The sequence below is a fragment of the Rhamphochromis sp. 'chilingali' genome, assembly GCF_963969265.1.
Source record: "Rhamphochromis sp. 'chilingali' genome assembly, chromosome: 22".
NCBI lineage: Eukaryota > Metazoa > Chordata > Actinopteri > Cichliformes > Cichlidae > Rhamphochromis > Rhamphochromis sp. 'chilingali'.
The window spans coordinates 18,864,231-18,892,226 of NC_137950.1; the positions used below are offsets into that span (position 1 = coordinate 18,864,231).

A 27,996-nucleotide genomic window follows, 5' to 3' on the forward strand; every position below is an offset into this window, starting at 1 on the left:
GACGTTTAGGTTGCTCGCGCTCACTCTCTGGCTGGGAGTTTTTTCGCGTTCATGTTTTCATTGTACTTGTAGTCGGGAGGACTATCCTGGGGGGGAAAAGATCGTGCGTGGATTGTTTTAGGCTTCTGTAGAGGGAGATTTGGAGAAAACTGCCTTTGGTGGTAGAGTTTTTACTTAGATAGTGTTCTAAAGTTGTCACCATGCCGGTTTTTCACACGAAGACGATAGAAAGTATCCTGGAGCCGGTGGCTCAGCAGATATCCCATCTGGTGATAATGCACGAAGAAGGTGAAGTTGATGGGAAAGGTATCCCAGATCTGACGGCGCCCGTAGCTGCTGTTCAGGCAGCCGTTAGTAACCTTGTTCGGGTGAGTAACTTTCTTCTCTGTATAAAATCACATTGGTAAAGTTTGGCTGAGCTCGGCGAGTGTCGTAGGCTACCTGTCGCATTGTCCCATTCACCCATTACTTTCCAATGAAGTTGGACACAACACTTCACTCAGCAGAGTGTTAATGCGGTTACCAAATGTGTGTTCAATGGCAGGATTAGGGAATGCCATGAAACTTTTTTGGAGTTATTTAACTCGGGGCAAAAGGGCAGTGACGCCCTTTTCCCCTTGAAGATATGCCCTGCCTCCTCCTCTGTACATGACTGCCATAGCTTGACGTAGGCACTGCTGTAATGTGTGAGTCAGGTACAGGACCACAGTGAATTACTTTTTACTTTAATCACTCGGCTGCACAGAACAGCTGCACCTGTAGTGATCATCTATGAATAGTTCTGCAAATCACATCACTGCACTACATATCATATGCATTTGAATATTCAGCTATCAGTGCACTACTAATGCGTGAAAACAGTTATGAAAGGGGCATAGTAAGTAGTAAGAAGCGTGTGCATGTGTATTTGGTCCATAAGATTGTAGGACCAGGCTAGGAATCTCAGCTGTAGTGTGTAAATGAGAAGTAGGTGCAGTAATTTATCGAAACATGTTCAAAATGTGTGGAAATAAAGTGTGTATAAAGCTAAAAAGCACACTTTATACAATTCTAATGAGCTTTAAAATCAATATGTGCTATGATCACCTTTATTCTTAAATACAGCCTGAACTCTCTTATTCAAGCTTTCCTTATAAGTAGTCTTCATGAATAGTTTTCCAGGGTTCTTCAAGGACATTCAAAACTCTTCTTTGGATGTTGGCTGCCTTTTGTTCTGTTCTCTGTAAAGCTGATCCCACATTGATTTAATAATTTTGAAGTTTGGGCTCTGGGGAGGCCAATCCATGACAGATAGTGTGCCGCTGTGTTTTTCTTTGAGTACTATGGCAGTATGTTTAGGATCATTGTCATGCTGTAAAATAAAGCTGTTGCCAATTAAATGCTTCCAGATGGTACTGGATGGTGGATTGAAATTGAATGGTAATTCTCTGCCTTCATAATTCATTCAGTTTTGACAAGCTCTCCAAGACTGCTGGCTGAAATGCAGACCCAAACCATGAAGGAGCCTCCACCTTGTTTCACATGGCTGCCTTTTGCTTCCTGACCTCCTCTTTAAATATTGAACCAAATATTTCATCACTTCAACAAGACCTGTTACCACTAATTTTTCAGTCCAGGTCTTGTGTAATTTGGCATAACTCAGCGTTTTGTTCCTGTTTCCCTTCCCCGTAATGGTTTCTTGAAAGCCACCCTTCCACTCAGAACATTTCTAATGAGGCTTCAGTGGACAGTAGATGGATCAGCTGAAGACCATGTTTCGGATCAGTTTTTTCATCTAATACTCTCCGGGAATCACATTGGTGGTGGAAAATACTATTTTATGCCTGTCAGATTGCAAAGTTTAAAATAGATTCTTTGCCAAGTTGTTTTGTGTGGAGTGGACACAACCTTGGTTCATCACTTGAGTGGGTTGCCTTTCTTATGCTTCATGCATTCAGTCATTCATCAAATATGAAGAAATGAGGGGTGGCTTGGAAGTTTTGCACTAATGTAAAAACTGCAACCCTTCAGTATTAAGCTTAATGTTATATTTTAAAAACTGATAATATTTGTAGTAACTGATAAATATGACATTGTGTGTATAATATTCACCTGCAAAAATTCATTTTGAGTTGCGTGTGTTTCATACCTTAGTCACGAGTCACGATTTGCTCTGTGTGTCCTCATGTTACACAGAAACCACTTGCTATTGACCCCATGACCTAGAACCACACTTTTTTTAAAAAAATAGAACCTGTCATCATACACATAATCTTGATGCACTATAGTGAATCTGGCTACATTATCAGATCTAGTTTGTGTCTGTTATCTTTTTCTATCCACATGGTAATTAACTTGTCTATGGGCCTATTAACTATGTGTTTCCAACCTATCTTTTTAAAACATTAAATTATACACAGTCCCTTCACCAGATGCAGCTGTTGCCTCAATTATATTTAGACTCAGTGATGTAGTTATAATGGCATGTCTCAAAACCACATTGTATCTATCATGGAAGCTAGTTAGGAAATGACTGTCAATTTTATCCTGAAACACATGCTGAGTTCGTAACAAAGGAAGCGAGGGCCCTGTCAGATACTGTGGCTTATATGGAAAGAAAAGCATACAGGCTAAATTGAGGCAGACATGGTTCCTGTGTGTTGTGCAGTCTGTCAGCCTGGTCGAGCCCAGAACCCCTGGCACTTGTCGGGCAATAAATTTGGACAATTACTCTGGCGTCAGCAAAGGAATGTTTCATTTAGGGGGATTGCCTACCATTGCCTCGCAGTTTATTTATTACAGTTCATGGCCTATAAGAATTTCAATCTGGTTTACTTCATTCTGACGCTTTGTTTTTCCTCAGTGCCCACTCTTAAACAACAGGTCTGCACCTCATTGTGTCCATTATTTATATGTTTACAGGCTTCTGTCCTCTAAGGGCCTTTATAATACCCCCTTTCCACCCATGCTGGAGCCTATTCTGCTTTGCTGTCTTTCAAGAGCAAACCTTCTATTTTGACAGGTCTAAGAACTAAATGGTACATGTTTTTGGACCATTTTGGGTGGACTGCAGTAAATTTAGACTCCCTTTAACCCCATGATTAGGGTGGATTTAGCACAAGAGCTCATTACCAGTCCACTTACAACAAACCATTGAATAAACAAAGCCAAAGCAGAGCTAAATAAGGCTCGGTAATACATTTTAATATTTAGATATTAAGCGGTCAAGTTGTTCTGCCACTCAGTTGTTAAAAAAGTACAGAATGAAGTTTTTAGTGTAGAAACCTTTTATTTCTGCCAAGTAATTAACATGAAAACAGGGCTTGTCGTAGCACATGAAAATGTCCTGTGTATCCTCAGCTATCTTAGGATGAAATCATCCAGGCTTTCTGGACACTGTGAATTGTGATCAGATGTTTCCAACAGTGGCATGAATGGTTGCACGAGTCTGTAATTATTTCCAGTTGCTGTGGCAACATTACAACATGAACAGCGTTATGAGATCACTGAAGTTAAGGATCCGATGCAATTTCTTGTGGTCACAGTCCCATGAGTCATACATTGCAGAGCCTACATAAGTAATCAAATACACCGTGTAGCCCTTATCTTTGATTTTATCTAATGAGAAAACAGAAGTTTATTTTAGTCCATTAGCTGTTGGTGTCTTTTCCCTGCATATTTCATTGTTTTCCTAAAAATGACTTTTGAACTTCTTCATTTTTGCACCTGTTTTGTACTAGTTACTTGAAGTGAGTCTGCTTGAAAACAAAAATGTAAGCGTCTAACTTGAAAGTATATCTTTACTATCTAGGGAAAAGGATGAACCCTTCTAATTGGATTTTATTTAGTCATTGTCGGGATAGGGTTGTTTCAAAGAAAAGCCATTTATTTGCTTTATTGTCTGTGCTTCCTAGAAAACCATCTGTTGCACAGACTTCCTCCCCCATTAACTCTGTCCAAGATCTCCAGAGCAGAAGCTTAAGTACTGTAATCAAGTTAAAAAACTGAGATGACCTAGAAATCGAACAGAGAGCAAGTTGCAAGTAATTATACCTTTAAATTGCTTATTAAGACGATTGCACCAGGTTTTCCGACTAAAAAGGAAGGTGAGATTCCAGGATGTCTTGGATGCTTTAGCCTGTCTGAAGAGATCAGGTACAAATGATGAATTTTTAACTTATTCTAGCAGATGCATGGAGATAAAAGTGCAGCCCCGAACCATAATTGTTACTCTAGCAACATCACAAACTACTGTCATATACTCTGTGTTCATTTAATATCTATGACTACAGGGAGTGCAGAATTATTAGGCAAGTTGTATTTTTGAGGAATAATTTTATTATTGAACAACAACCATGTTCTCAATGAACCCAAAAAACGCATTAATATCAAAGCTGAATGTTTTTGGAAGTAGTTTTTAGTTTTAGCTATTTTAGGGGGATATCTGTGTGTGCAGGTGACTATTACTGTGCATAATTATTAGGCAACTTAACAAAAAACAAATATATACCCATTTCAATGATTTATTTTTACCGGTGACACCAATATAACATCTCCACATTCACAAATATACGTTTCTGACATTCAAAAACAAAACATAAACAAATCAGCGACCAATATAGCCACCTTTCTTTGCAAGGACACTCAAAAGCCTGCCATCCATGGATTCTGTCAGTGTTTTGATCTGTTCACCATCAACATTGCGTGCAGCAGCAACCACAGCCTCCCAGACACTGTTCAGAGAGGTGTACTGTTTTCCCTCCTTGTAAATCTCACATTTGATGATGGACCACAGGTTCTCAATGGGGTTCAGATCAGGTGAACAAGGAGGCCATGTCATTAGTTTTTCTTCTTTTATACCCCTTCTTGCCAGCCACGCTGTGGAGTACTTGGACGTGTGTGATGGAGCATTGTCCTGCATGAAAATCATGTTTTTCTTGAAGGATGCAGACTTCTTCCTGTACCACTGCTTGAAGAAGGTGTCTTCCAGAAACTGGCAGTAGGACTGGGAGTTGAGCTTGACTCCATCCTCAACTCGAAAAGGCCCCACAAGCTCATCTTTGATGATACCAGCCCAAACCAGTACTCCACCTCCACCTTGCTGGCGTCTGAGTTGGACTGGAGCTCTCTGCCCATTACCAATCCGGCCACGGGCCCATCCATCTGGCCCATCAAGACTCACTCTCATTTCATCAGTCCATAAAACCTTAGAAAAACCAGTCTTGAGATATTTCTTGGTCCAGTCTTGACGTTTCAGCTTGTGTCTTGTTCAGTGGTGGTCGTCTTTCAGCCTTTCTTACCTTGGCCATGTCTCTGAGTATTGCACACCTTGTGCTTTTGGGCACTCCAGTGATGTTGCAGCTCTGAAATATGGCCAAACTGGTGGCAAGTGGCATCTTGGCAGCTGCACGCTTGACTTTTCTCAGTTCATGGGCAGTTATTTTGCACCTTGGTTTTTCCACACGCTTCTTGCGACCCTGTTGACTATTTTGAATGAAACGCTTGATTGTTCGATGATCACGCTTCAGAAGCTTTGCAATTTTGAGACTGCTGCATCCCTCTGCAAGATATCTCACTATTTTTGACTTTTCTGAGCCTGTTAAGTCCTTCTTTTGACCCATTTTGCCAAAGGAAAGGACGTTGCCTAATAATTATGCACACCTGATATAGGGTATTGATGTCATTAGACCACACCCCTTCTCATTACAGAGTTGCACATCACCTGATATGCTTAATTGGTAGTAGGCTTTCGGGCCTATACAGCTTGGAGTAAGACAACATGCATGAAGAGGATGATGTGGACAAAATACTCATTTGCCTAATAATTCTGCACTCCCTGTAGTTATTCCTCATTGAGACAATGAGCGAGATCTCAATTAAAGATGAATGTTAGGAATGCGAAGAATTCCCAACAGGCAGGAATTTATCCCATTTTGGAGGGGGAGGTGGGATTGGGCTGATCCTTTGAATGAACAACTTTACTCCCTGACCATGTTTTCACATGTCAGGAGCTTCTTTTTTGTCAGTGATATCAAGTTTTAGCCTGATACATATCTTTAGCTGCAGGATGTGGCTATGCTGTGGCTGACTGGTCGATTTCTAGCCGAACCAATATGCTTGTGCAATGAGAACGATTGCCTTTGTTGCACAAATGAGTGTTGTAACGGTAACATCAAGAAAATGAAACAAGTTGTTTGTAAAGCTGAAAATGTTTAAAAGAAAGCATCCTGTCATGAAAATTTGATGCTTGTTTTTTTATTGATGTCTTTCAATTTTAGCAGTCATTTTAATCTGACAAAGTAAAATCATTTTTGAGGCACATATCACTGTTAAAAAGACTGATATTTTTAATGATTCTAAGAGTTTTGATAATGTCCTAATGGGATAAATGGAGAGCATACTTGTCTGTGTCAGTAGCCAGCCTTTAAGGTTGGCTGTGCAGGCCTGTTGTAGCTCATTATTTTTATAGCTCCTTTTTATAGGTGTAAGGTTAAAAAAAAAAATCCAGTTTCTTCCTGTTTGCAGAGATCACGTGACTTGTGGAGATGCTTCTCTGTGTAGATCACTGAGTTTTTGTTGGGATAAAGAAGCTACTGTCTTCTGCAACACTCTGGAGGTTACAAAATATCACTCTGATTTATGAAATGCAGTTACTGGAAGCTGGGCTCGGCAGCAGTCACTGATTAGTGGGTTGTGTGAGAAATCTGGCCTCATGCTTTTTGCTCAATCTGCACAACACATCTGCAAGACTCTTGGAGGCCTTTAATATCTTCTCGAATGTCCTTAAACTTTGAAAGAAATACAGAGGATGCAACACGAGGGCGCTTTTAGGGGAATTTTTAAATACTTAATTGTGACGTGATCAGTATTTGAGTATTTTTGTTTATAGCAATTTCAATCACCCACTTCTCTAACCCTTTAGAGATGGGAAACAAATGAGCTCATTAAGTAAACTGCTTCACAGGCCAACAAAAGAAACCCTTTCCTATTACCTGGTACTCAAACTTCCTGCATTTTGTCAAGGGAAACAATTTCATGCAGCTCTCCATTTGATTCTATTATCTTGGCAGCAATGTGAGAACTATGGACTGTGAAATGTTTGTATAGTCAAACAAGAACACCTTACTAGTCCTCATGCTCATGCACTATCAATTCATAATGCAAAGTTTGTGTATTTTTAGCTTTTTCTGATGAAAATTAGCTGGGATAGGAGAATACGGCAGAGCGTTGAGTTGAAAAGGAAATGCAGGAAGCCAAGTCAGGAATACCCAGCAGCTGTCAGCCCCACTCTGAACAAATGAAAGGAAAGCAAAGGGAAACCCTTGTCCCTCAGCAGCAGGGTGTTTATGACTCCAGAGCACACCATGACAAATCACAAAATGCACCTGGGGTGATCTTTTTTGTGGGGGGGGGGTTTCCCCAAGAAACAAAAATTCAAGATTTTGTTGGAATTGTTTCCTGTGCAGTTTGTGTTCCCCAAAAACACTGCAATCAGTATTACCAAATGTATTTTAAAACACGGATGTGGCTTTCTAAAATTGCTCAATTGAAACTTATGAAAGAATATTGAGAGAGTAGTAGAAATATAAAATGCATTTCCAAGTCAGGTGTAGACAAGGACTTGTACTTGCCTCTTTTTTACCCTATTTGAGCTCTTAGCTTTTAACTTAACTTTCGTACATTCACTGCGATCACATCTGTCCATGTTGTAATCGAATATCAGAAGGAACTTGGAGATACCGTATTTTGCCCAAGGAAACCTCAACATTTAGCCACTCCACCTTTGAGCTGCTGTTTTCCACGTTGTCAGACAAACCATGTTCTTCGGCACACCATTCACCATTCATGCTAGTTATGATAGAGTAATGAACAAACATGAAGTTCTAGTAACCCCTTTAAGCCATCAGCTGCTACTCGAGGCTATTTTGCTATGTTCAGCTTTCTGTGATGTACCTTGTGTAGTTATGTTTTGTAGGAGAACAGAGGCAGTAATAATTTGTGTCCTTTAACAGATTCATGGATATTTAAAGTCTTTGACTCTTTCAAACTCAACAGTTTGCGTTTTTACACCAGTGTAGTCTGTATTTTAACTGAAAATTAATATTCTTTTCATGTAAACGTGAACAAAAACATCAGCTCCCTTTTTAGACTGTCTTTTTAGAATAGTTTCCCCCTCATTTTCTGCTAAACAAGCTGAGCTGTAGTCTAGTTTAATGGAATATAAAGTAAAGTTACAGTCCTACATTTCATGGAAATAGTTATATCAATCAGATGGTGACAAATAGGTTTTATATGGAACCACGTCATTGGTTGGCCAAATGTGAAGTTGAGGCTTCCTCTCTAGCACTTAAAAGTTATCTGTTAAATGTGTTGTTTTAGCTGTCCTTGTTCTGTGGAAGTGAACACATGCAACATGCTTTTTATTGACTCACTCTTCTTTTTAAGATAAGGACAATGAGTATGAATGCTGTTCCCCAGTAAGGCTGTGAGCTGCAAAGTTCCTGCATTGTGAAATAGTAGTTGTGATGTATTTCTCTAGCCACAGAGCCTGTTTTGCCTCTCCTAGCAGAACAATTGATTTGTGACTTTCAAGCAGATGATAGGATTTGGACACACCGTGCATAAGTGTTTACTGATCCAAATAAGAACAAACAAACAAACATGTTGGACACCGCTTGGAAGATGTGTGATAATGCCATAAGCACAATGTTTCTGCTGCCCTTCTGAATCATTATTAGTCAAAAGCCATTTGATATGTTAAAAAGCAGGACTCCCTGGTTTGAGACTATTGATCAAAGGTAGCTAATGGAGTGCTTTGGCATCAGATTGCAGTTCAGAGACACTTACTGTGGAAATCGGCGTCTTTCTCTCTGAGAAATACAAGTGTAGTAGTTTATTTTCTTATATGGTGTTAAGGGTTAGCGGTAGCACTGCTTGTAGGAATTTTGCAGTCATAGATCTTTGAGGTCCCCATGACTAACGCAGTATTGTGTTAAAACTGCCCGACATGAGAAAGGCAGGCTGTGTCTTGGCAGTCTGGAGGCTTTCAGAGTCGCCTTTCTTCTCGAGAAAGAGTGATGGGCTCCTGTCAACAATGCAGAGTCTGTGCTAAAGGAGCAGCCACTTTATCAAGCTACTTCACAACACAGGAGTGCCAGTGTTTCCACTCTAGGCTCAAATGGGACACACAGCTAAAAGTGTTGTAATGGCAGCTTGGAAGAAGATGACACTAAATCTGTGGAAGGCTTTAAAAAGATGCTGGGAGGGAACAGCTGTGCTTCTTTAAATTGTTTTGCAAGATTCTATTCAAGAAATAGAGGATTTTTATTGTGGTTTGGGTTGGCTGTCATAGCTTTAATTACTAATGACTGGTGACCGGACATCCTCATGTCATTGTTTCCCCAAGTCTTGATATCAATAATTTAATGGGGGGAAAATACCATAAAATTGACAGAAAAGTAATCTGGAAAAAAGAAATACAAAGTATAGGCTTCAGGGGTCTCAGTTCAGTATTATTCTTTATATTAAGTTTGATTTGTTATAAATTAAATATCCTTGCATTTCAACTTTTGTTGCTGTCGGACAAGACTTGTAATTACAGGCCATTCTTGGCTTTGGTAACTAGTGAAGGACATTATCTTCTATTGTTTTACAGAAGAAACTATTAATCTCTTAGGCCAACAAAAGACCCCAGGAGACAAATCAAGAGATAAATAATCACAAGCTGTAACCCTAATGTCAAACTAGGGCTTTGCTGCCGTCACAGGAATGTGGTCCAAAATCACGACAGAGGCTCAAAATAGTAAAAGAGGCCAGGCATCACAAACTGCTCGACAACAAGCGTTGTAAACTTTGGTTACAGTTCTATTTTTACATCAAATTGTTTGGATCGCTGGTGCAAAACAATTTTTGAACTTCACACAACAGGAAGAGGCACGACAAGGGAGGAAGGAAAGGAAGACAGTGACAGTATCAAGAAATTTAAATTTGCTCAGTTTCAGAGACTCCTGTGCGACGCTTCGGGGTCAATATGACTCAGCTCTTGTTAAATGAATGCTCAGTTTCAGATCATGTCTAAACTTGACTTGAGCTTCAATAAATAGCAGTGTTGTTTTAACAGTTCTGTGAAGAGCTTACACAATCACCCTTACCTTGGAAAGTCGTTCATGAGCTGCTTGAGCCCCCTTGACATAATAGATTTATTTACCTAACCCACCTAACAAGTACTCGAAGCACACTGATATAAAGGAGTGAAAGTAATCTATAAATAGTAGACCATATATGCAAATAATCTCATATAGCTGTTGATAAAAGACCTTCAACATTCATATGCTTTGTTCCTGTTAGGGCTGATGAGCAAATAATTTAATCAAGTAGCTGCTGAAACCACAAGGAAGCTACATTTTTTTTCATCATTCTAGTTTACTGCAACTGTGCAAAATACTTTTTGCAGGTGGATCAGTAGAAGTATGACAAAGCTTTAAAGCAAGATAAGACTGGAAAAAGGAAATGCACTCGGATGCACTGAGTAAGTAGTTTAAATACTAAAAATATCCCAACATCAGTTGTTGCTGGCTTTTTTTCCCAGAGCCTCTTTGGAGGAATGTCAGGGTGGCGTATGCTCCCTGCCACTCCAGCCTCCCCGGCTGAGCTTTAGTTTTGGTTTGGCACAACCTTTGCTCCTAATTTATAACCCCACAGTTACTCAGAGTCCCTCAGGTCCAGTGAGCACAGCGCGAGGAGATGCATGTGTGCTCTGCTCCATTACTGCCTCCACGTCAACCATCTGGAATGGCTCTTCTAGTGGCTGTATACAGACACACTGACAAGCTCACTGGGATTGCTTACTGTAGCATCAGGAATGCATCATGAATAAGAAAAGCAAAAGCAGAAGTCACTGTTTTAAAGGAACTTCCAAGAGATTAAAAAACACTTTGAAAGTTGTGCCAGGATTTGGATTCATTATTTCCCATGCCCTAATTAGACATCTCTAAATTGTTTTGTCTTGTCCAAAATTCAGATATATTTCCACAAACGTAACTGAAGAACTTCCTGGTGTGTTGCCTAGCGGGTACAAAAGTGTTCAGGACATTGAAACACGTTGGAAATGCTTTGTAAGAGTAAATTGTGTGACAGTCAGGAAATCACACCGTCACACATAATCTAGCACTCTGCAACACTTTTACTATTCAGCTGATTTGTAGTGCAATATTAATGTGAAAGGAAAGGTTTGTGCAGCAACGCATCTCATTTAAACTGGTCAGTATGCTCCGTAAGGATGAATGCCTATGATCTCTCACCCATGGCGGCTCAACGTGGGTGAGTTGTGCCTCCCCGCAGAGCTGAGGTCATGGTTGGGGGAGGTGAGTCATTTTGGCATTGGATGGCCAGCTGCAAGGAGGCGTTCAGCTGCTTTGCACATTATAACTGTACCAAGGCCTGGCATCCCCCAGCAGCTGCCTTGTTGAAATAGTGCTTCGCTACACAACTAACAGGACATCATTCTGAAAAACTGCCTGATTAACAGCAAGACTCTCTAAGGAGGAAAGTTGTGGTTACAAAGTTTTTACTCATGCATATAACATTCAGTTGATCTATGTACTGTGGTCACATTGCATAAAAGCTTTGGAATAGACTGTGTCCACCCTGTTTAAATTTTGTACAGGGGCTTTAAGCTTTGACTCACAGAAATCCTCATGACTGATGAACTAGTCAGAGTTGAAGCTTGGGTGTTGGGTGTGTCTCGTGTCTGCTGTTTTATTACTGGTGCTATCTTTAACAGTTTGTAAATATAATGGCTAACTGGCTTTTAAATATTACAGAGAAAGAATACATAACACCTTCTGGTTAAATGGGAAATTGTTATTGGGATTTTTGGTTGTGAGCTTTGGGACCATCATATCATAAAATATCTGCCTAAATACTCTGTGTCAGACAGGTTTTCCAAACCTGGAAACATTTCGCTTCATGAGGGAGCAGCATGGATAGTGAACACGCCCACTCACTTGTGTTAAATGTACTGGACTGCGCTATTCACACTTTGGCGCAATCTGACAGGAGCTGTCAGGTTAAAGATTGGCCGATGACCTGTAGGCCCCAGAAAAGTTTGCGGCTGCAGTGAATGTGTCACAGTTGCTTTTAATGCCATCTGGTGATATCACTGGCCAGTATTTATCTGTTGAGTCAGACTACTTTTGCACAGGCTAAAAGCTGTGGGAATATTGTGAAGAGGTGAAAGACTTTCTATAAATAATAAGACCTGTGAACAGCAGGCACATAAATAACAAAAGCAAGATAAGAGTATATGTATCATCTTTTAGGCAAGTAAACCAATTTGCCTTTTTTTTTTTTTTGTAACTAAGTGGTTTGTAGTATCCTTGCTATTATTTATGGTTATTATCTAGATTATTATTCTTGAATTGTGCTAATTTGTGAGAATAGTAGGTGTGATGGAATCAGAGAACCCCATGGACACAATCCAGTAGAATAACCACACTTTGACTTCACTTTTCCTAAATCTGTCTCTCATGAAAACTGAGACATGTGCCACCACACTGAGGCACAAGGCAGATGAATATATTCCTGTATTATTTATTTGCCACAGAGTACCTGGCAAGTAAAACATTTGCTGAGGAGAAAGTCTGCATGCATTATTTAATAGGTAACTTAGGCTTGCACACCTCTTTTCCCAACATGCACTTGTACACATGTGCTCTCTGTCCCTGGCCACACTTATAGTTTCTATGCCAGCGAAGTAAAGACCAATTATGGGGCATAGAGTCACAGCAGGTGCACTGATGATAAGGTGTAAAATATGGAGTGAAATTAAGTTGATTGTAGGATAAACAATCAAATAACACTTTGTTGATTTTATTGTGCTGACCTTTAATATCACTAAAACCCAGATGGATCTATTTTATTGTCAGCAGTTGATTGATTAGTGAAAAATTGCTGGGATTTTTTTTTTTTTCAGTTTCTAAAGTTGGACATGCCAGAAATGTCCAGTATGTTCCCAAACACTTCCCATCACGGTCAGCTTGGTGTGCTATTGCACACACTGTGTTTACTTTAAATGTCATGTTTCTTTACATTATGCGTGTCTAATGTTTACTCATTTGTGTTTTCCAGGTGGGAAAGGAGACTGTACAAACCACAGAAGACCAGCTCATGAAAAGGGACATGCCACCAGCTTTTATCAAGTAAGTAAATGCCTCAAATTCATCTCAAACATCTCAAATTCTTGGATTAAATGTCTCTTTCAGTATGTGGAACCCATCAGCTTCCCTTTGGATCTCTTTCTCTCTTTATCTGTTGCAGTAATGGCCGGTTGTGCCCAGGCAAAGGTCAGACATGGCATGTTAAGTGCCTCAGTCTTGCCATGGTGTAACAAAAATACTTTTTAGATCTGGGAGGAGTTCCTTTACCCTTTAAGAAGTGGGGCCTCATGAGAGTCGCTGGCTGCTGCTTTTTGTTTACAGAAAAAATGTAGATATTGACATAGAAAAGAGATGTCCCCATTTAATCAGTGTATTTGTTCCCCTGGCTTGCTTGACATTGCTTAAGTCATTAGTTTGTGCTTATCTGCTGCCTGTCTCGATCACAGTTTTTGACTGATCCTTATTATATGAGAAACTGCAGTCAGCGAGGGGGGGAAAGGGCGTCCTATGGGCCACCCCAAGGTCAGGGAAAAGCATTGGCAAGCACAGGTCGTCAGGCTCAACACATTTGGCGCCTCAAAGTCACATCGTCACCTTGTCGTCATCCATCAGCACATGCGCTGGAATGTGTCTCCTTCACTAAATATAGTGTCTGCTGGGATCCAGTTAATGCATGTCTCTTTTCTTTCTGGTGCACGCTGAAGGACAGTGCTGGCTGGCTCTGCAAAGACACACACATTCATGTCAACCTTGATGCCATGCACATATATTAGCCTTTATCTTACACAAGACTTGATTAACCGACTGTCTCTTGCTTGGCCCCTTTAGTCTATAGCAGTAATGTTTCCTTGTTACCGGTGAACCCTTTAGCCTGTAGGCAAATGTAGGAAGTCAGTATACCGTGGGAACTGAAACGTGTTGTTCCTTGGCTTACTGCCTGTTTCGATGTGCAAAATGGCTGAGATATTTTGCAGTTGGCATGTACGACAATGAATCAAATGGCTGAGCCTGCATTTTTTTTTTCTTTTTTTACTGCTTTACAAGTCACAGAGTACACCACACCCAGGGGGCAGCTATTGATCATTACATTTCTGTAAAGCAGGGGTTAAATTGGACCAAGGCCAGACTCGAGAGGTGGGGTTCAGAGGGGAACCCCACCTCTTGGATCTCGTATCATGTCCTGTGAAAGCAAGATAACTTCTGTATCAAAAGATTGTTTACAGAATGAATATTTCAGTCAGGCCATTTTTGTTTATGTAGCCACTATCACAGATTTGCCTCATAATCAGTACGACACATGACATTGCTTTAGCTTTTAACCAGGCTCAGACTTGATTACTTAGACTCTGCTCATGAGACCAAATTTTACCCATTTCTTTTATGTTTTTTCATTAAAGACCACCACTCAAGGTCAATTAATTAGGCAGTTTTTTTTACAGTCTTTCTTCGAGGAATAAAAGGACATTCAGCAAACAGTAACTCCTTAATTTTGTGCTTTAACATTTTCCAAACGAAACTTTTAAATGATTTAAAATAGATTTTAAAATCGCATAAATGTATTTCTGAGATCATTGAAGTTTTCAAAATAGAGAAAACCCCCAGATCATTTTAAAAAGATACAGTGAAAGGACCTTTATACTTTTTATTCTGAAGAAATTAGTTTGTGTATTTATAACTTCCTTACTAAATAACAAAGTTTGGTTAGGGTATATAATAAGAAATGACTGCGTATGCTCAGCTAGAGTATGACGTGACCATTTTTGGTTAACAGACTGCCAACTTCACACACTTCTATTTTCTGCGAGCAAATAGAGGAAGCTGACGATACTGTTATTAGCTGTTTGTGTGGGCTCCTTACCAGAGAAATTCTGCCATCACATTTTTCAGTTAAGAATTCGTTTGAGTGGAAATATTTACAGTACTCTGCAGACGTCTTGACCCACCCATTATTTCTTTGTATTTTGCTAGGAAAAATTTAAAACGGTTGACAATTATTTACTCAAATGCACAAACACAAATGGAAAAACCCCATGTAAGGGCAGTATGTTTATGATCATTGTCATGCTGCAAAATGAAGCTGTTGCCAAACAGATGCTTTCCAAATGGTATCACACGATGGATGAAAATCTGATGGTACTTTTCCCTGTTCTTAATTCCTATAGTTTTGACAAAGTCCCCAACACCACTGGCTGAATTCTAGCTTCAAACCATGATACCGCCTCCAACGTGTCACCATTGTGTCGTCGAGATGGCTGTAGACATTCACTGTACCTCTCTCCTGACCTAAACTGTACAAATTGACAGTGATTTGAAGCAAAATTTTCAAATTTGAATTCTTCATTCCATTTTTCAGTTTAGTTCTTCTATAATTTGCCAACCTTCCATTGAGTTCATTTCTGATGAACATTCAGTAATTAGTAGATGGATTAACTGAACAGTCAGATGCATTTGTCAGTTCCTGTGTCAGGTCTTTTCCTATTTCTTAAGAACACTTCCTATTTCTTGATGGCTTGAGACTTGTGCACAGGACTGTATTTGTTTTGTGTTTTGGTTACATTTGATTGCAACTAGCAACAATTAGAGTAAAATCTTATGAGGATCACTTCATTTGAGTCCATATGTAAATGAATATCTGAAGAATTGTGGTTTGCCACACTTGTAGCGAGAACTGCGATGTTCTTGATATGCACTTTATGGAAGATGGTGTGAAAAGGATTCACGCTTCATTAACTTTACTGCACAAGGTGTGATTTTTTTTTCTTTAAAAAAAAAGTATATACTAAAGAGGAAATGAAACAAAGTTATGTTTACATTGCAGTTACTATATGTTATGGCTACATGCTAAGGCTTCCATCTGTCTTTGCTTTATGTTGTTTCTACTTGTAATGTCACTTGGCTTTGTACCATGAGCATGACTCGTGTTAAGCATTTTTCTACAGGCTCTTGAAATGGATTGTCTTCTTTCCACAGAGTGGAGAATGCGTGTGCTAAACTGGTACAGGCTGCATCCATGCTGAAAGCTGATCCATACTCTGTTCCTGCTCGGGATTACCTGATCGATGGCTCTCGGGGCATCCTGTCTGGGACCTCTGACCTGCTCCTCACCTTTGATGAGGCTGAGGTATTCATTCATTAATTTATTTCATTTTACATGGAAAACCTGTTAACCAAAATAAATCTGCTGGAGGTCAGAACATCAGTTTTGTTACGGCAACAAAATACTGATAAGGTGACGCTGCTAGATATCAGTTTTACAGCACCAGATTCATTTCATACTTTTGATGGTGGTTTAGTGACCTTCTACTCCCGTTCTTGTGCTCAGCGGTTGATTTGGAAGGGCTTCACCGACTTATTAATTGACTGTTTAGACGTTCAGAGGATTGCTGTCACAGGCTTCTCTGCTGTAAGGATAGTATCTATTCCGGCCTTCCTCTTGGGTACTGTAGGCAGAGACGTAGATAAATATACTGTACGTGTACAGAAACACTTCTTATATCTCAAATCAGACGGGAATATCATCTGTCATGCCCATCTATCTTTTCCTCTCAGGGACAGAGAGTGAAATGAAAAAAGTTGCAGGTCAGCACTCTGGATGCAGACATCAGGCATCCCAGTCCTGTCTGCAGCAGTCAGCAGGAGTCATCATTCAGCACTGCAATCATGTTTTCCGGTAGAGCTCAGGGATCACCCTGCATAGTGTAGTGGTGACTCCAGCAGTTCACATAAAGCTGGAGTGAAGCAGCACAAAGAAGTTGGAATGTCAGTTGGCCGTGTTATCAGAGTGTAATTGGAGGGAATGTGAAAGGGGTGTGTGAATGTGTGTTTGCATGATCACTTGTTTTATTTGTCTTTGAATTAGATTAAGTAGTTGTTTTCTTTTTTTTCTTACTGTTCTCATAGGTTCGCAGAATAATCCGTGTGTGCAGAGGCATCCTGGAGTATTTGGCTGTGGCAGAGGTGGTGGAGTCTATGGAGGACCTGATCACATATACAAAGAACCTGGGACCAGGTCGGTTTTCCAGTACAAGCTTACTTAGCCGAAGTCTTAACTAGACAGCGTGTAAAAATAACATTTTGCTGTGTTAGTTGACAGATTCAGAAGTTGTTTTTGCTGTGTAATCATTCTAGTGTAAGTGTCAGTTGTGATACCAGTGCAAAATAGTTATTTTTCCAACTCTGTTGCCTTTTTCCAGGTATGACGAAGATGGCAAAGATGATAGATGAGCGGCAGCAGGAGCTCACGCATCAGGAGCATCGCGTGATGCTCGTCAACTCTATGAACACTGTCAAAGAGCTGCTGCCCATCCTCATTTCAGGTACTCTTGTTCTTTATAACTGTTACACAAGTCAGTGTTTCTTTAAAAGGGAAGCCATTTTTATTTGGATTATCCGATTTCTTATCGCAAGTTCCGTTTTGTATTTAAGGCATCAAAATTTATGTGACAACCAAGACCTCTGAAAGCCACGGAGTGGAGGAGGCCTTGAAGAATCGTAACTTCACTTTTGAGAAGATGAGTGCCGAGATAAACGAGATCATCCGAGTGCTGCAGCTGACTTCCTGGGACGAGGATGCTTGGGCAAACAAGGTTCGTACAGTATAATTATATGAGTATGAAACTCCACAGAGTCGCTTTTACACAGTAAATATACACGAGTAGCTACAGTCTGTGTGGCTGTTTGAGCTGCTGTGTTTAAACCTGGTTTTTTGTGTGCTTTGGGAAAACAAAGACAGCACCCATATTGCTTCCATGTACTCATAGAAGATCAGCAATGAACTGGAAAGTTCATAAAGTGATGGTAACTCTCAGCTGTATTTTTCCCCCCTTTTAGTAACAAGTGCTTTGTTTCATCACGATGAGACTGTATCAGTTTTGACAGGTGTGAATGAGATTTTTTCATTACAATTAGAAACAAAGTACACATGCCTTAACTTCTCCTCTCTCTTTCTTGTATAGTCGGTTAATGTGTTAGGTTCTTTTATGTTTTTCAGCTCTGCATGTGCAGCTCCTTTTCTATCCCAGGGTCTCTCTAAAATCTCCTTCCTGTGTCACTTCTGTCTATTTTCTGTTGTGGTTCTCAGTCAGTATGTCTAGCTGAACATTTGAATTTATGTCCCTCTTCCTTTCTTTTTACCATTTCTTTCTCCCTTCACCCCCTGTAGAAGGTAAGGCTTGCCTGTGTCGCCCTTTGGTTGTACAGCAGCATGCTTATGAGAGATGAGTGGGCTTTTTGTGCTTTGTAGTGCCTTTGTGTGCTTTTCAGTAGCGAGACTGTTAGGAGGTTAAATTGACTATTAATTAATAAATTCAATTACTATTATCTACTATAGACTGGAGTTTTGTTGATGAAGAGTAAAGCAGGTTGAAGTGCAGAAATGTCTGCCTTTTTTGGGATTTTGTTTGCCTTGCAGTAAGACTTTGTATCAACATCTGTGTGTCCCCCCTCCTCTGTCCTTTAAACCTCACTATAGCCTTGTCTTCAGCTGCTTGGGTTATTGATTGACCTGACTCATGCAGTATTGATTTTGGCATCATTAGGGAGGACTCTGAGTGTTCATCTCTTCTTGCCATGAACATCAGGTTTCTCCTGATGGAGGAGAGCACATAGAAACTCTGATATGGATTTTGTTTTATGAATGGCTAATTGTTTGTTTAATCCAACATGCATAACCACATTTTCTCAATGTTTTTTTTATTTTCATGAACACTAAATATCCGTTGTCATTTAACATCATCAACATAATCAATGGTGTTAATCATACCCCATCTAATTTCTAAATATAAGCTTAAATGAATGCATGTTTGCAAAGCATATCATAACATAACACACATAGTCAGTTAATGCCAAAGCAGCTGCATGCTGAGCATATTTGAACAATAAAGTAATACACCCACACATCTCCGGTATCATCACTTCACACCTTTTTGCTTGTGTAGACTGTACCTGTTTTTTCTCTTTCCATTTCTAGTCACATTGAATCACATGCATGGTTTTCATCTAGTTGGTTTTGACTAGCTTAAACATACATTACATTTTATTTTATTTATTTTTTTAATCATGGAGGTTGGTTCTGCCTATGTGGTTTGATTTGCTTTGAAACTCTTTACTGAACTCTGTAGTCAGTCTTCATACAGCAGGATATTTTACCCTGAAAAACAAGTTAACTCAAACACTCATCTGATCTGGTCTCACGCTTGGCTCAAGCTCCTGCAGGACTCTGCTTTGATTTGCAGAGTTCTGCAAAGAGAAGGCTCATTGTTGAGTCAGTTGCTGTTGGATAGATTGTTGTATTTCCATCCACTCGGACGGAGATACAATGGAAAATCTCTCGGCTTTATAAAAACGCACACCCTTTGTCGACAAAGGGAAAGAATAATGGAAACGGCATGTTTTTACGTGGCTGAGCGTGACACATTTTAACTATGCTGCATGTGGATTATGCCAAATGTTTATTTAACTCAAATAACTAACAGTTGATCATGACGGTGACAGGGCCTGGAAATTTTCCCTGAAGTCACTGACTCAGTGAGAAGTCCGAGCTTCCAGATCACTTGATTTTTAAACTGAAGTTGCATTTAGTTGCCTTGAGATAGCTGCTTTTGTAGAAACTGAATTCAATTTGATTCACATAAACATTAGTATTTATAGAAAAATAGATTAACTGTTAAAATAAAGTGACTCTAGACAGTAATGTTTTATATGGAGATTCTGCAATAAGAGTAAAATGATTCATGAACTCCTCGTGCAGATTGTAATGCCTGAGACAGCCACGACCAAATGAATTATGTTCTCTGGTTGTCCAGCTGTTCGGTCTGTTCGATATGTTGGCACGGCATTGAGAACTGGAGACTCAAGAGAATCTGATAAAGTTTTGGTCATCACTGGATGTCATATGTTGACATTATGTCTTTCACATAATTAGTCAGACCGCCAGTAGTACAAAAGTCCACAAAATGTCTGTAGAATAAAATGAAATGATGTTGTTTCATATCATAAAGGGCAAAGATTAAGCATGTTGTTCTGCAAAAACAGCACAATTGTTTATTGTTATTCATCTCCATAACTCAGGAGCTGAAAGGAGGATTGTCATCATGTTTTACAGTTGGTTGGTTAGTGACTTGGTGACACTGATCTAGTGAAGATGCCTTGAAACTATGATGATTTGTGCTGCTGGTTTGAATATATGTGTGTTTGTGTGTATCATTCATCCATCAAAATGTGATGTTTCTTTGTTGTAGCATCTATATTTATGGCTCTGACAAAATCGGCATCTTTTTTTTAAACTCTCAACAGTTGATATGTCACAGATATGGATGTAAACTCCAACTTGACTGGTTGCTGCAAGCATATAACAGTGAGGCAGTAATTTTAGTCTTTTTAGCATATTGATATATTCCTTTCTTTCAAAACTCAAAGGACACAGAGGCTATGAAGAGGGCTCTTGGGCTAATCGATTCAAAGATGGCTCAGGCTAAGAACTGGCTGAGGGATCCAAATGCTCAACCAGGTAATAATCCTTAGTTTCCTCTACGTTAATCCCTTCATTCTGTAGCTAATCACATCCTTATCCTTATGCGTGGCCTAAGTGAATTCAGAGACGTATTTGGTATTTCTGAGTTCATTTATTTGTGTTTTTCCTTTTTCTAGGAGACGCAGGTGAGCAGGCCATCCGGCAGATTCTTGATGAGGCCGGAAAAGTTGGTGAGCTTTGTGCAGGGAAGGAGCGCAGAGATATAGTTGGCACAGCGAAGACACTGAGTCAAATGACAGACCAGGTGTCTGAGATGAGAGCCAGGTAAAGTGCACATTAACAACACTGCTTTGCATTTTTGTGTTGCAGCTGTTGCAAAATAATTGTCCTCCTCTTTCTTCAAGTAGTCTTGATTTCTGCTATTGTGCATTTCATGTGTTGATTTGGTGTTTTAGCAATGTGCTCCTTTGATACAGTTGTTTCATTTTCAGTCTTCAAAGGATAAAGGTTGTAATGCAGTAAGCATATTAAAGGGATTATAGTGTACAGAAGTGGGAGTGATAAGACCTGATAAGAAATGTTATTGTCACCAGAGACCCTGAGTCACACTAGATTAAAAGCAGCTGTCTGGTATTAATCCATAATCCACTTTTAACCTCTGGTGCTGTTACCTCTACGAAAACAGAGATGAGTCTATAAATCAGACATTACGACATTAAGTGTGGAAGTTTTACTTAACCAAATGGGCCATATGGATTAAGCTCTGCAGTAAAAAACAAACAAGTAGATCAAAAGAAGTGCAAATGTGCACTTAATGGAATCTGGGTGTTTTCTTTGTCCATCTCAGAGGTCATGGAGCATCCCCGGTTGCCATGCAAAAGGCACAGCAGGTTTCCCAAGGTCTCGATGTGCTCACAGGCAAGGTGGAAAATGCTGCACGGAAACTGGAGGCCATGACCAACTCCAAGCAGGCCATCGCCAAAAGGATCGATGCTGCGCAGGTGAGTCGTTAGCTCAGAAAACATGGCTTCAGACAGTTCAGTGCAATTTGATGGTTTTGATTATTTTGTGTGCATGTGTTTTGTCTTGTTGCAGAATTGGCTTGCAGACCCTAACAGTGGAACAGAGGGAGAGGAGAATGTCAAGGCGGTGCTCATGGAGGCCAGAAAGATTGCTGACATGTGCGAAGACCCCAAAGAAAGAGATGACATCATGCGCTCTGTTGGAGAGATCGCTGCCATGACTGCCAAGCTGTCTGATCTCAGAAGACAGTAAGTTAAAGACCGGCTGAAAAATGGGACAGCTTTATGCTGGTTTGTTTTTCCACACGTGAAGCGTGAGATTGATGGCTCTGTGTCTCCCTAATCCAACTGGTGTGCGTTCACACTTTACTACAGTTGTTCAGATGCTTTTTTCACCCCTTAAATCATTTGCTACTGTCATCATCATCAAATCCCTGCTGTTTACTTTTCGTTGCGAGGAAACGGTATTGGTGTTTCTTTTTATGTATGCAGGAAAAAATGAGAAATGTGTACAGTCACGGTTGTCAGCTACCAATTTCATACTATAATTTGACAGTTTGGAGCTGTTCATATGCAGCATTGTACATATGGATGATGGGCTGCACCTGCGATTTTTTTTAAGTAAAAAGTTCTCATTTGACCATATTTGTAGGTGAACTCCAGATTTAATTGCGATACAGACCTCATTCCAGCCATAACTTTGTGATAAATTAGGTTGCTGTTTTTAATTCTTTCTAGGGGCAAAGGTGACACGCCTGAAGCCAGAGCTTTGGCTAAACAAATTGCAACAGCTCTGCAAAACCTGCAGTCCAAAACTAACAAGGCTGTGGCCAACAGCAGGCCTGCAAAGGCAGCTGTTCACTTGGAAGGAAAAATCGAGCAGGCACAGCGCTGGATTGACAATCCCACCGTGGATGACAGCGGTGTGGGTGAGTCTGGCTTGCATCCTCTCCAGACTTCCTCATGTCTGTCTATCTCTCACACATTTTATATTCACTCCACTGCTCCCATGGCTTAATTACAGAGTATACAAATTATACACATACTCGACATTCCATTGTTGTCTTATTCCCTGGTTTTGGCCCATCTCCACTTAAACCTGGACAACTTACGTGGTTTTGAACAAAGTTGGAGTGTGCCTGTTCCACAAATATCTACAGTAGTTTCCCGAGAAAAAGCAAACGAGAAATAGAAAGAGACACTGATCTGATTTTTTTAGCAGCTGGGCTGTTTTGCAGCTAGTTGCATGAGATGACAAAGTTCAATGCTGCGATGAGCAGCATCCACTTACCTAGTGCTGAAACTGGAAGTGAAATATTTGGTTTACCACTTTTGTTATTCATCAAAAGAAAATGTGAAAAGCACATTTGTTCCAGCTTCTCAGATGTGCTGACTTGCTTTTCTTCTTTCATTGTAAAATGAATCTTCCAATTCTTTGCCAAACCAAACCATCTACTGGAGCATATTTCTTTGTGTATTAGGATGGACTTTTTTTTTTTTTTACATTTTCAGGGCATTTTTAGAAAAAGAAAAATGGAAAAAACATCCAAAATTAACCCAAAATGAATCTTATTATCTAATAAACTATGTCAGGGATATGTTTTTATCTATATAGCCATTTTGTTATCTGTAGATGCACTATTAAATTAAACATAGAGCTTGTGGATTTATAAAAAGGAATTGTTAACAAAGGTTTACAAAGAAATAACTTTTCTAAGCCAAACTAAATTAAATATGTTGTTATTTGTACTTTTTTTTTTTTTTTTTTTAGGCCAGGCAGCCATACGTGGCCTAGTTGCAGAGGGCCACAGGCTGGCCAATGCCCTGCCGGGCCCATACAGGCAGGAGCTGCTAGGCAAGTGTGAGCAGGTAGAGCAGCTCATGGCCCAACTCGCTGACCTGGCTGCCCGCGGTGAAGGGGACTCCCCTCAAGCACGTGCTGTGGCTCAACAGCTCCAAGCAGCCCTGAAGGTAAGACGGCTCACATTCTTCAGTCATTCCCACCCAGGTCTGTAGCTTCTCTGACAGGATTCACTCAGGAATGCAGGCAAACAACCCCCTCTGCTGGTTACCAGGGGTGGAGGAAACTAATGCCCTAAAAGCTTTTTATTTCCCTAAAGCTTACTTAAATGTAAACTTGAATAAAAAACAGTGTAACGTAGTGTTGTAGCCATGATCATATTGTAATATGCACTTCATGCAGCTGCTGAAGCTAAATAAAAACAGATGTGTATCTATAATCTCAGCAAAACTCTGTGTGAGTGCTGGCTGGTTGTAACATTTGTCTGACCTCATCTCAGGATCTGAAAGGAAAGATGCAAGAGGCGATGACTCAGGAGGTGTCTGACATCTTCAGTGACACAACTACCCCCATCAAGTTACTGGCAGTGGCCGCTACCGCCCCGCTCGACGCCCCCAACAGAGATGAGGTCAGCGGCACAGTCACTCTACTACTAACTATGATCTCACTGCAGTGATTCTTTTTCATTTGTATTATATTTATTGGCAGGGTGTTCTGTTGCTTCCAGAAATCATTTTGGATAATTGTTTTTATTTGATCATGTGTAGGTCTTTGACGAAAGAGCTGCCAACTTTGAGAATCACGCCAATAAGCTTGGCACCACAGCCGAGAAGGCCGCTGCTGTTGGCACTGCTAACAAGAGCACGGTGGAGGGAATCCAGGCTGCCGTAAAGTCGACAAGAGACTTAACACCACAAGTATGTTATGGTTGAGTGTTTGTGTTTGTGTCTGCCCTCCACTCCGCCGTGAGCCACAGAGCTTAAGTGTTTCTCACCACTTGAAATGAGTTTTTAGCAGTTGTAAGTAGACTTCCAATTAATGGTTTTTTTTTTCCCCTTCCTATTAGGTGGTATCTGCTGCTCGCATTTTGCTGAGAAACCCCGGCAACCAAGCAGCATATGAACATTTTGAAACCATGAAGAACCAGTGGATTGACAATGTAGAAAAAATGACAGGTAAGGTGCCGTAAAGACCCTGAAAACGGCTGGAACATCATTTCATATCCTGGTCCTGGTATAACTCCCTGTGGTTCCCTGTGGATGTCTAGGTTTGGTGGACGAGGCCATCGACACCAAATCTCTGCTCGATGCCTCAGAGGACGCCATAAAGAAGGACCTGGATAAGTGCCGTGTGGCGATGACCAATCACCAGCCTCAGATGCTGGTCGCAGGTGCTACCAGTATCGCCCGCAGAGCTAACCGCATCCTCCTGGTAGCTAAACGAGAGGTAGAAAATTCTGAGGATCCTAAATTCAGGGAGGTGGTGAAGGCTGCATCTGATGAACTGAGCCAGACTATCTCTCCTATGGTGATGAATGCTAAGGCTGTGGCTGGAAATATCCAGGATCCAAGTAGGTTTATGTTTCTCACAGGTTTTGTCTTATGTTCATATGGCACATTTTGATTAATGGTCATGTGTTTGTTTTAATTGCCAGGTCTTCAGAAGGGCTTTTTGGACTCTGGTTATAAGATTCTTGGTGCTGTGGCAAAAGTCAGGGAGGCCTTCCAACCTCAAGAACCAGACTTCCCTCCACCTCCTCCTGAACTGGATCAGCTTAATGTAAGTTTTCATATAAGTACAACTTTAGATTTGGAAAATAAATTAAAGCTCCTCTGATTGTTCACAATGATTTGTATAACCGCCTAACCACGATTGTTTTACTGTTTCCTTCTAGCTTAACGATGAGGCAGCACCTCCCAAACCTCCTCTCCCAGAGGGTGAGGTTCCTCCCCCAAGGCCTCCTCCCCCAGAGGAGAAAGATGAGGAGTTCCCTGAGCAGAAGGCTGGTGACATGGTTAATGAGCCCATGATGGTGGCTGCGAGGCAGCTTCACGATGAAGCCCGCAAATGGTCCAGCAAAGTAGGTCAACACTATAAACCCAGCAGATGTGACGATACCAGAGGTTTGCTGATTCCTTTTACATTTAGGTCAATAAGAGCCTAACCTGAGCCCAAGCACATTCTGGTGTTGTGAAAATAATTTCTAAGGAGTTCTAATGACTCTAATTTCATTCGTTTGTTATGAGCGTTCTAAAGATCTTTCTTTGAAACACTAAAAGCAGGTTTCCCTGCCAGTTCGACATACCAGCTTATCAATAATTTACCACAAGAGGAAGTGATAAGATGCATTGCAGAGATGTTTGTTTTTTTTTTAACTTTGATTATGTTCTTTCTGTGCCTTGTAGGGAAATGATATCATTGGCGCTGCCAAACGAATGGCCCTTCTCATGGCGGAGATGTCACGTCTGGTGCGTGGAGGCAGCGGAAACAAGCGTGCACTCATCCAGTGCGCCAAAGACATCGCTAAGGCTTCTGATGAGGTCACACGGCTGGCTAAGGAGGTGGCCAAGCAGTGCACTGACAAACGTATCCGGACCAACCTGCTGCAGGTCAGTTTAAGTTGTCTTCATCATGTGGTTCAACCATTACCTCTTTTTCCCAGTTTGCACAGACAGTTTGACGTATTTTTATAAGTAATGTTTCTAATCTCCTTTAAGGTGTGCGAGCGCATTCCCACTATCAGCACTCAGCTCAAAATCCTGTCGACAGTCAAGGCCACCATGTTGGGTCGTACCAACATCAGCGAAGAGGAGTCAGAGCAGGTGAGCAGAGTTTGACATCAGGGTGCCATTTCACTGAATTAACCTCTGAGAAAAGTATCATTCGAATCTCCATTTGTGTCCATTTTCATTTCTCCTTTCAGGCTACTGAGATGTTGGTCCACAATGCTCAGAACCTGATGCAGTCTGTGAAGGAGACTGTCAGAGAGGCTGAGGCAGCTTCCATCAAGATCCGGACAGATGCAGGTTTCACCCTCCACTGGGTCAGAAAGACCCCCTGGTACCAGTAAGAGAAGAGAAGGGCCATTGTTCATGCCGGTCCAGGAGGACTTTGAATGGACAGATACATACTTTACCAGAGTTATGATATCAGTGTCCCACATCCTAATATTGGAAGAGTTTCTCTTGGTCCCACGTCCTGTCTGTAACAGTTGCTGTTCTGATATAATGTAAACGGTGGGACTTTTCAATGTGAGTTATGGCTTATAATCTTACTGGGAACAGCTTTTTTTTTTCTAAAGTGTGTAAAAATGTGTTTTTATTTTGAGAAATCCCAGGAATATATATATTTTGATCAGAGGTTAATTTCCTATAATGTGAGGTTAATTGTTTCTGGCCTCTTCTAGCAAACCACAGTAAATTAAATTGAAATCTAACATTATCTCTAGACATTTTTCTATCTTTGTACTGATAATTTTATTGTCGTTATCATCCATTCGTTCTTTCTAGAATAAGCACATGAACCTGGGGAGTTGTTACAAGTACATTATACACATTATACACCTGCGCTGAGTGCATGCATCTATTCAGCAGTATTTTGTCTGTTTACACTATTCTGTATTATGACAACTGAAAGAGAAACACTGTTTTGCTTATGCCGTTGTAGCAGTCTGTATTTGCTTTTGCCAAAGACATCCTGCAACGATTTCAAGTCTTTCTTTGGTCAGCAATACTTATTTGACTTTAAGGGATAGTTTTAAGATGTACCTGACTGAAAGGAAAAAAACGAATTTTAAGAGCCGGCAGAGCTTTTAGGCCTGCATTGACTCATTCAACTCTTTTTGTTTAACACGGTGCGTTGAGATTACATGCAATAAACAGGCTTAATGCTACACTATGCGGCTTAATAGCCAAAAAGTTATTACTCTAATCTTCCCAGCAAAGCTTTGCCTTCTTTAGAGAAAGTCATCCAGCCTGTTGTTTTCTTTGTTGTTTTTCACTCAACATTATTGTACGTCTCATATCTTTGTTGTGCACAATCATTTTTGTAATATATGAATAGCACACTTCTTAGGTAGCCAAGGGAAAGTCATACAAGCACAGTGTCTGCAGCTGGTGAAATCTTCTTTTTATATTCTCACGTCTGTCTAAAGATGTCCTGATACACTAAAATTAAATGGCCACTTCTTGGGGCTACAGTAGTTGAAACTTTAAAATATTTGAAGACTATTGGTGTGAATGTCTCATTTTAAGTACCTAATGCCAACTGATGTGCCTTGGGAAATAAACTTTATTTGCAATTGATACAATTTTCATTTTAAGATGTTTTGTATCATTTTGTACCAGGTGTCATTGTGTTGATTTCCTTGAAACACTTGCTGTACATGATTCTTCTTTAAAATGTTCCCGGTTTATGACTTACTTTTAGTCACGTTATGCTCTATGCAAAACTTAGCAGATCTTCAAATTATGCAATGTAGCTGGGGTTAAATGGGCCTGAATGTGGATTTGCTTAGGCATCGTTCACAATTTTGTAATAAAGCATTTTATAGCACTTGGAGGTGTT

General features: G+C 40.4%; 1 protein-coding gene across 2 annotated transcripts; it reads left to right on the forward strand.

Moving 5' to 3' along the window:
- LOC308391068 (vinculin) lies at positions 1 to 27,988 on the forward strand. 2 transcript variants are annotated; one of them, XM_080873502.1, is made up of 21 exons: positions 1 to 368; positions 13,108 to 13,178; positions 16,107 to 16,257; positions 17,037 to 17,145; positions 17,330 to 17,452; positions 17,562 to 17,722; positions 20,550 to 20,643; positions 20,784 to 20,931; positions 21,455 to 21,608; positions 21,703 to 21,878; positions 22,368 to 22,558; positions 23,401 to 23,600; positions 23,930 to 24,058; positions 24,198 to 24,347; positions 24,497 to 24,605; positions 24,698 to 25,000; positions 25,085 to 25,209; positions 25,325 to 25,510; positions 25,836 to 26,039; positions 26,148 to 26,252; positions 26,354 to 27,988. In XM_080873502.1, exons 1-21 carry the CDS (start codon positions 201 to 203, stop codon positions 26,498 to 26,500), a joined length of 3,204 nt encoding a protein of 1,067 aa, XP_080729628.1. In that variant the 5' UTR covers positions 1 to 200; the 3' UTR covers positions 26,501 to 27,988. The 2 variants fall into 2 exon arrangements, with proteins under 2 accessions (XP_080729628.1, XP_080729629.1); XM_080873503.1 differs by having other exon boundaries at positions 3 to 368; positions 20,553 to 20,643.
- The last annotated feature ends 8 nt before the right edge of the window (positions 27,989 to 27,996 follow it).

Excerpts from the sequence above, each read along its gene's own strand:
- LOC308391068 (XM_080873502.1), top strand. The coding sequence starts at position 201 with ATGCCGGTTTTTCACACGAAGACGATAGAAAGTATCCTGGAGCCGGTG. Across the intron at positions 20,932-21,454 it reads GTGTCTGAGATGAGAGCCAG|AGGTCATGGAGCATCCCCGG; the intron begins GTAAAGTGCACA and ends TGTCCATCTCAG. Across the intron at positions 24,059-24,197 it reads ACGCCCCCAACAGAGATGAG|GTCTTTGACGAAAGAGCTGC; the intron begins GTCAGCGGCACA and ends GATCATGTGTAG.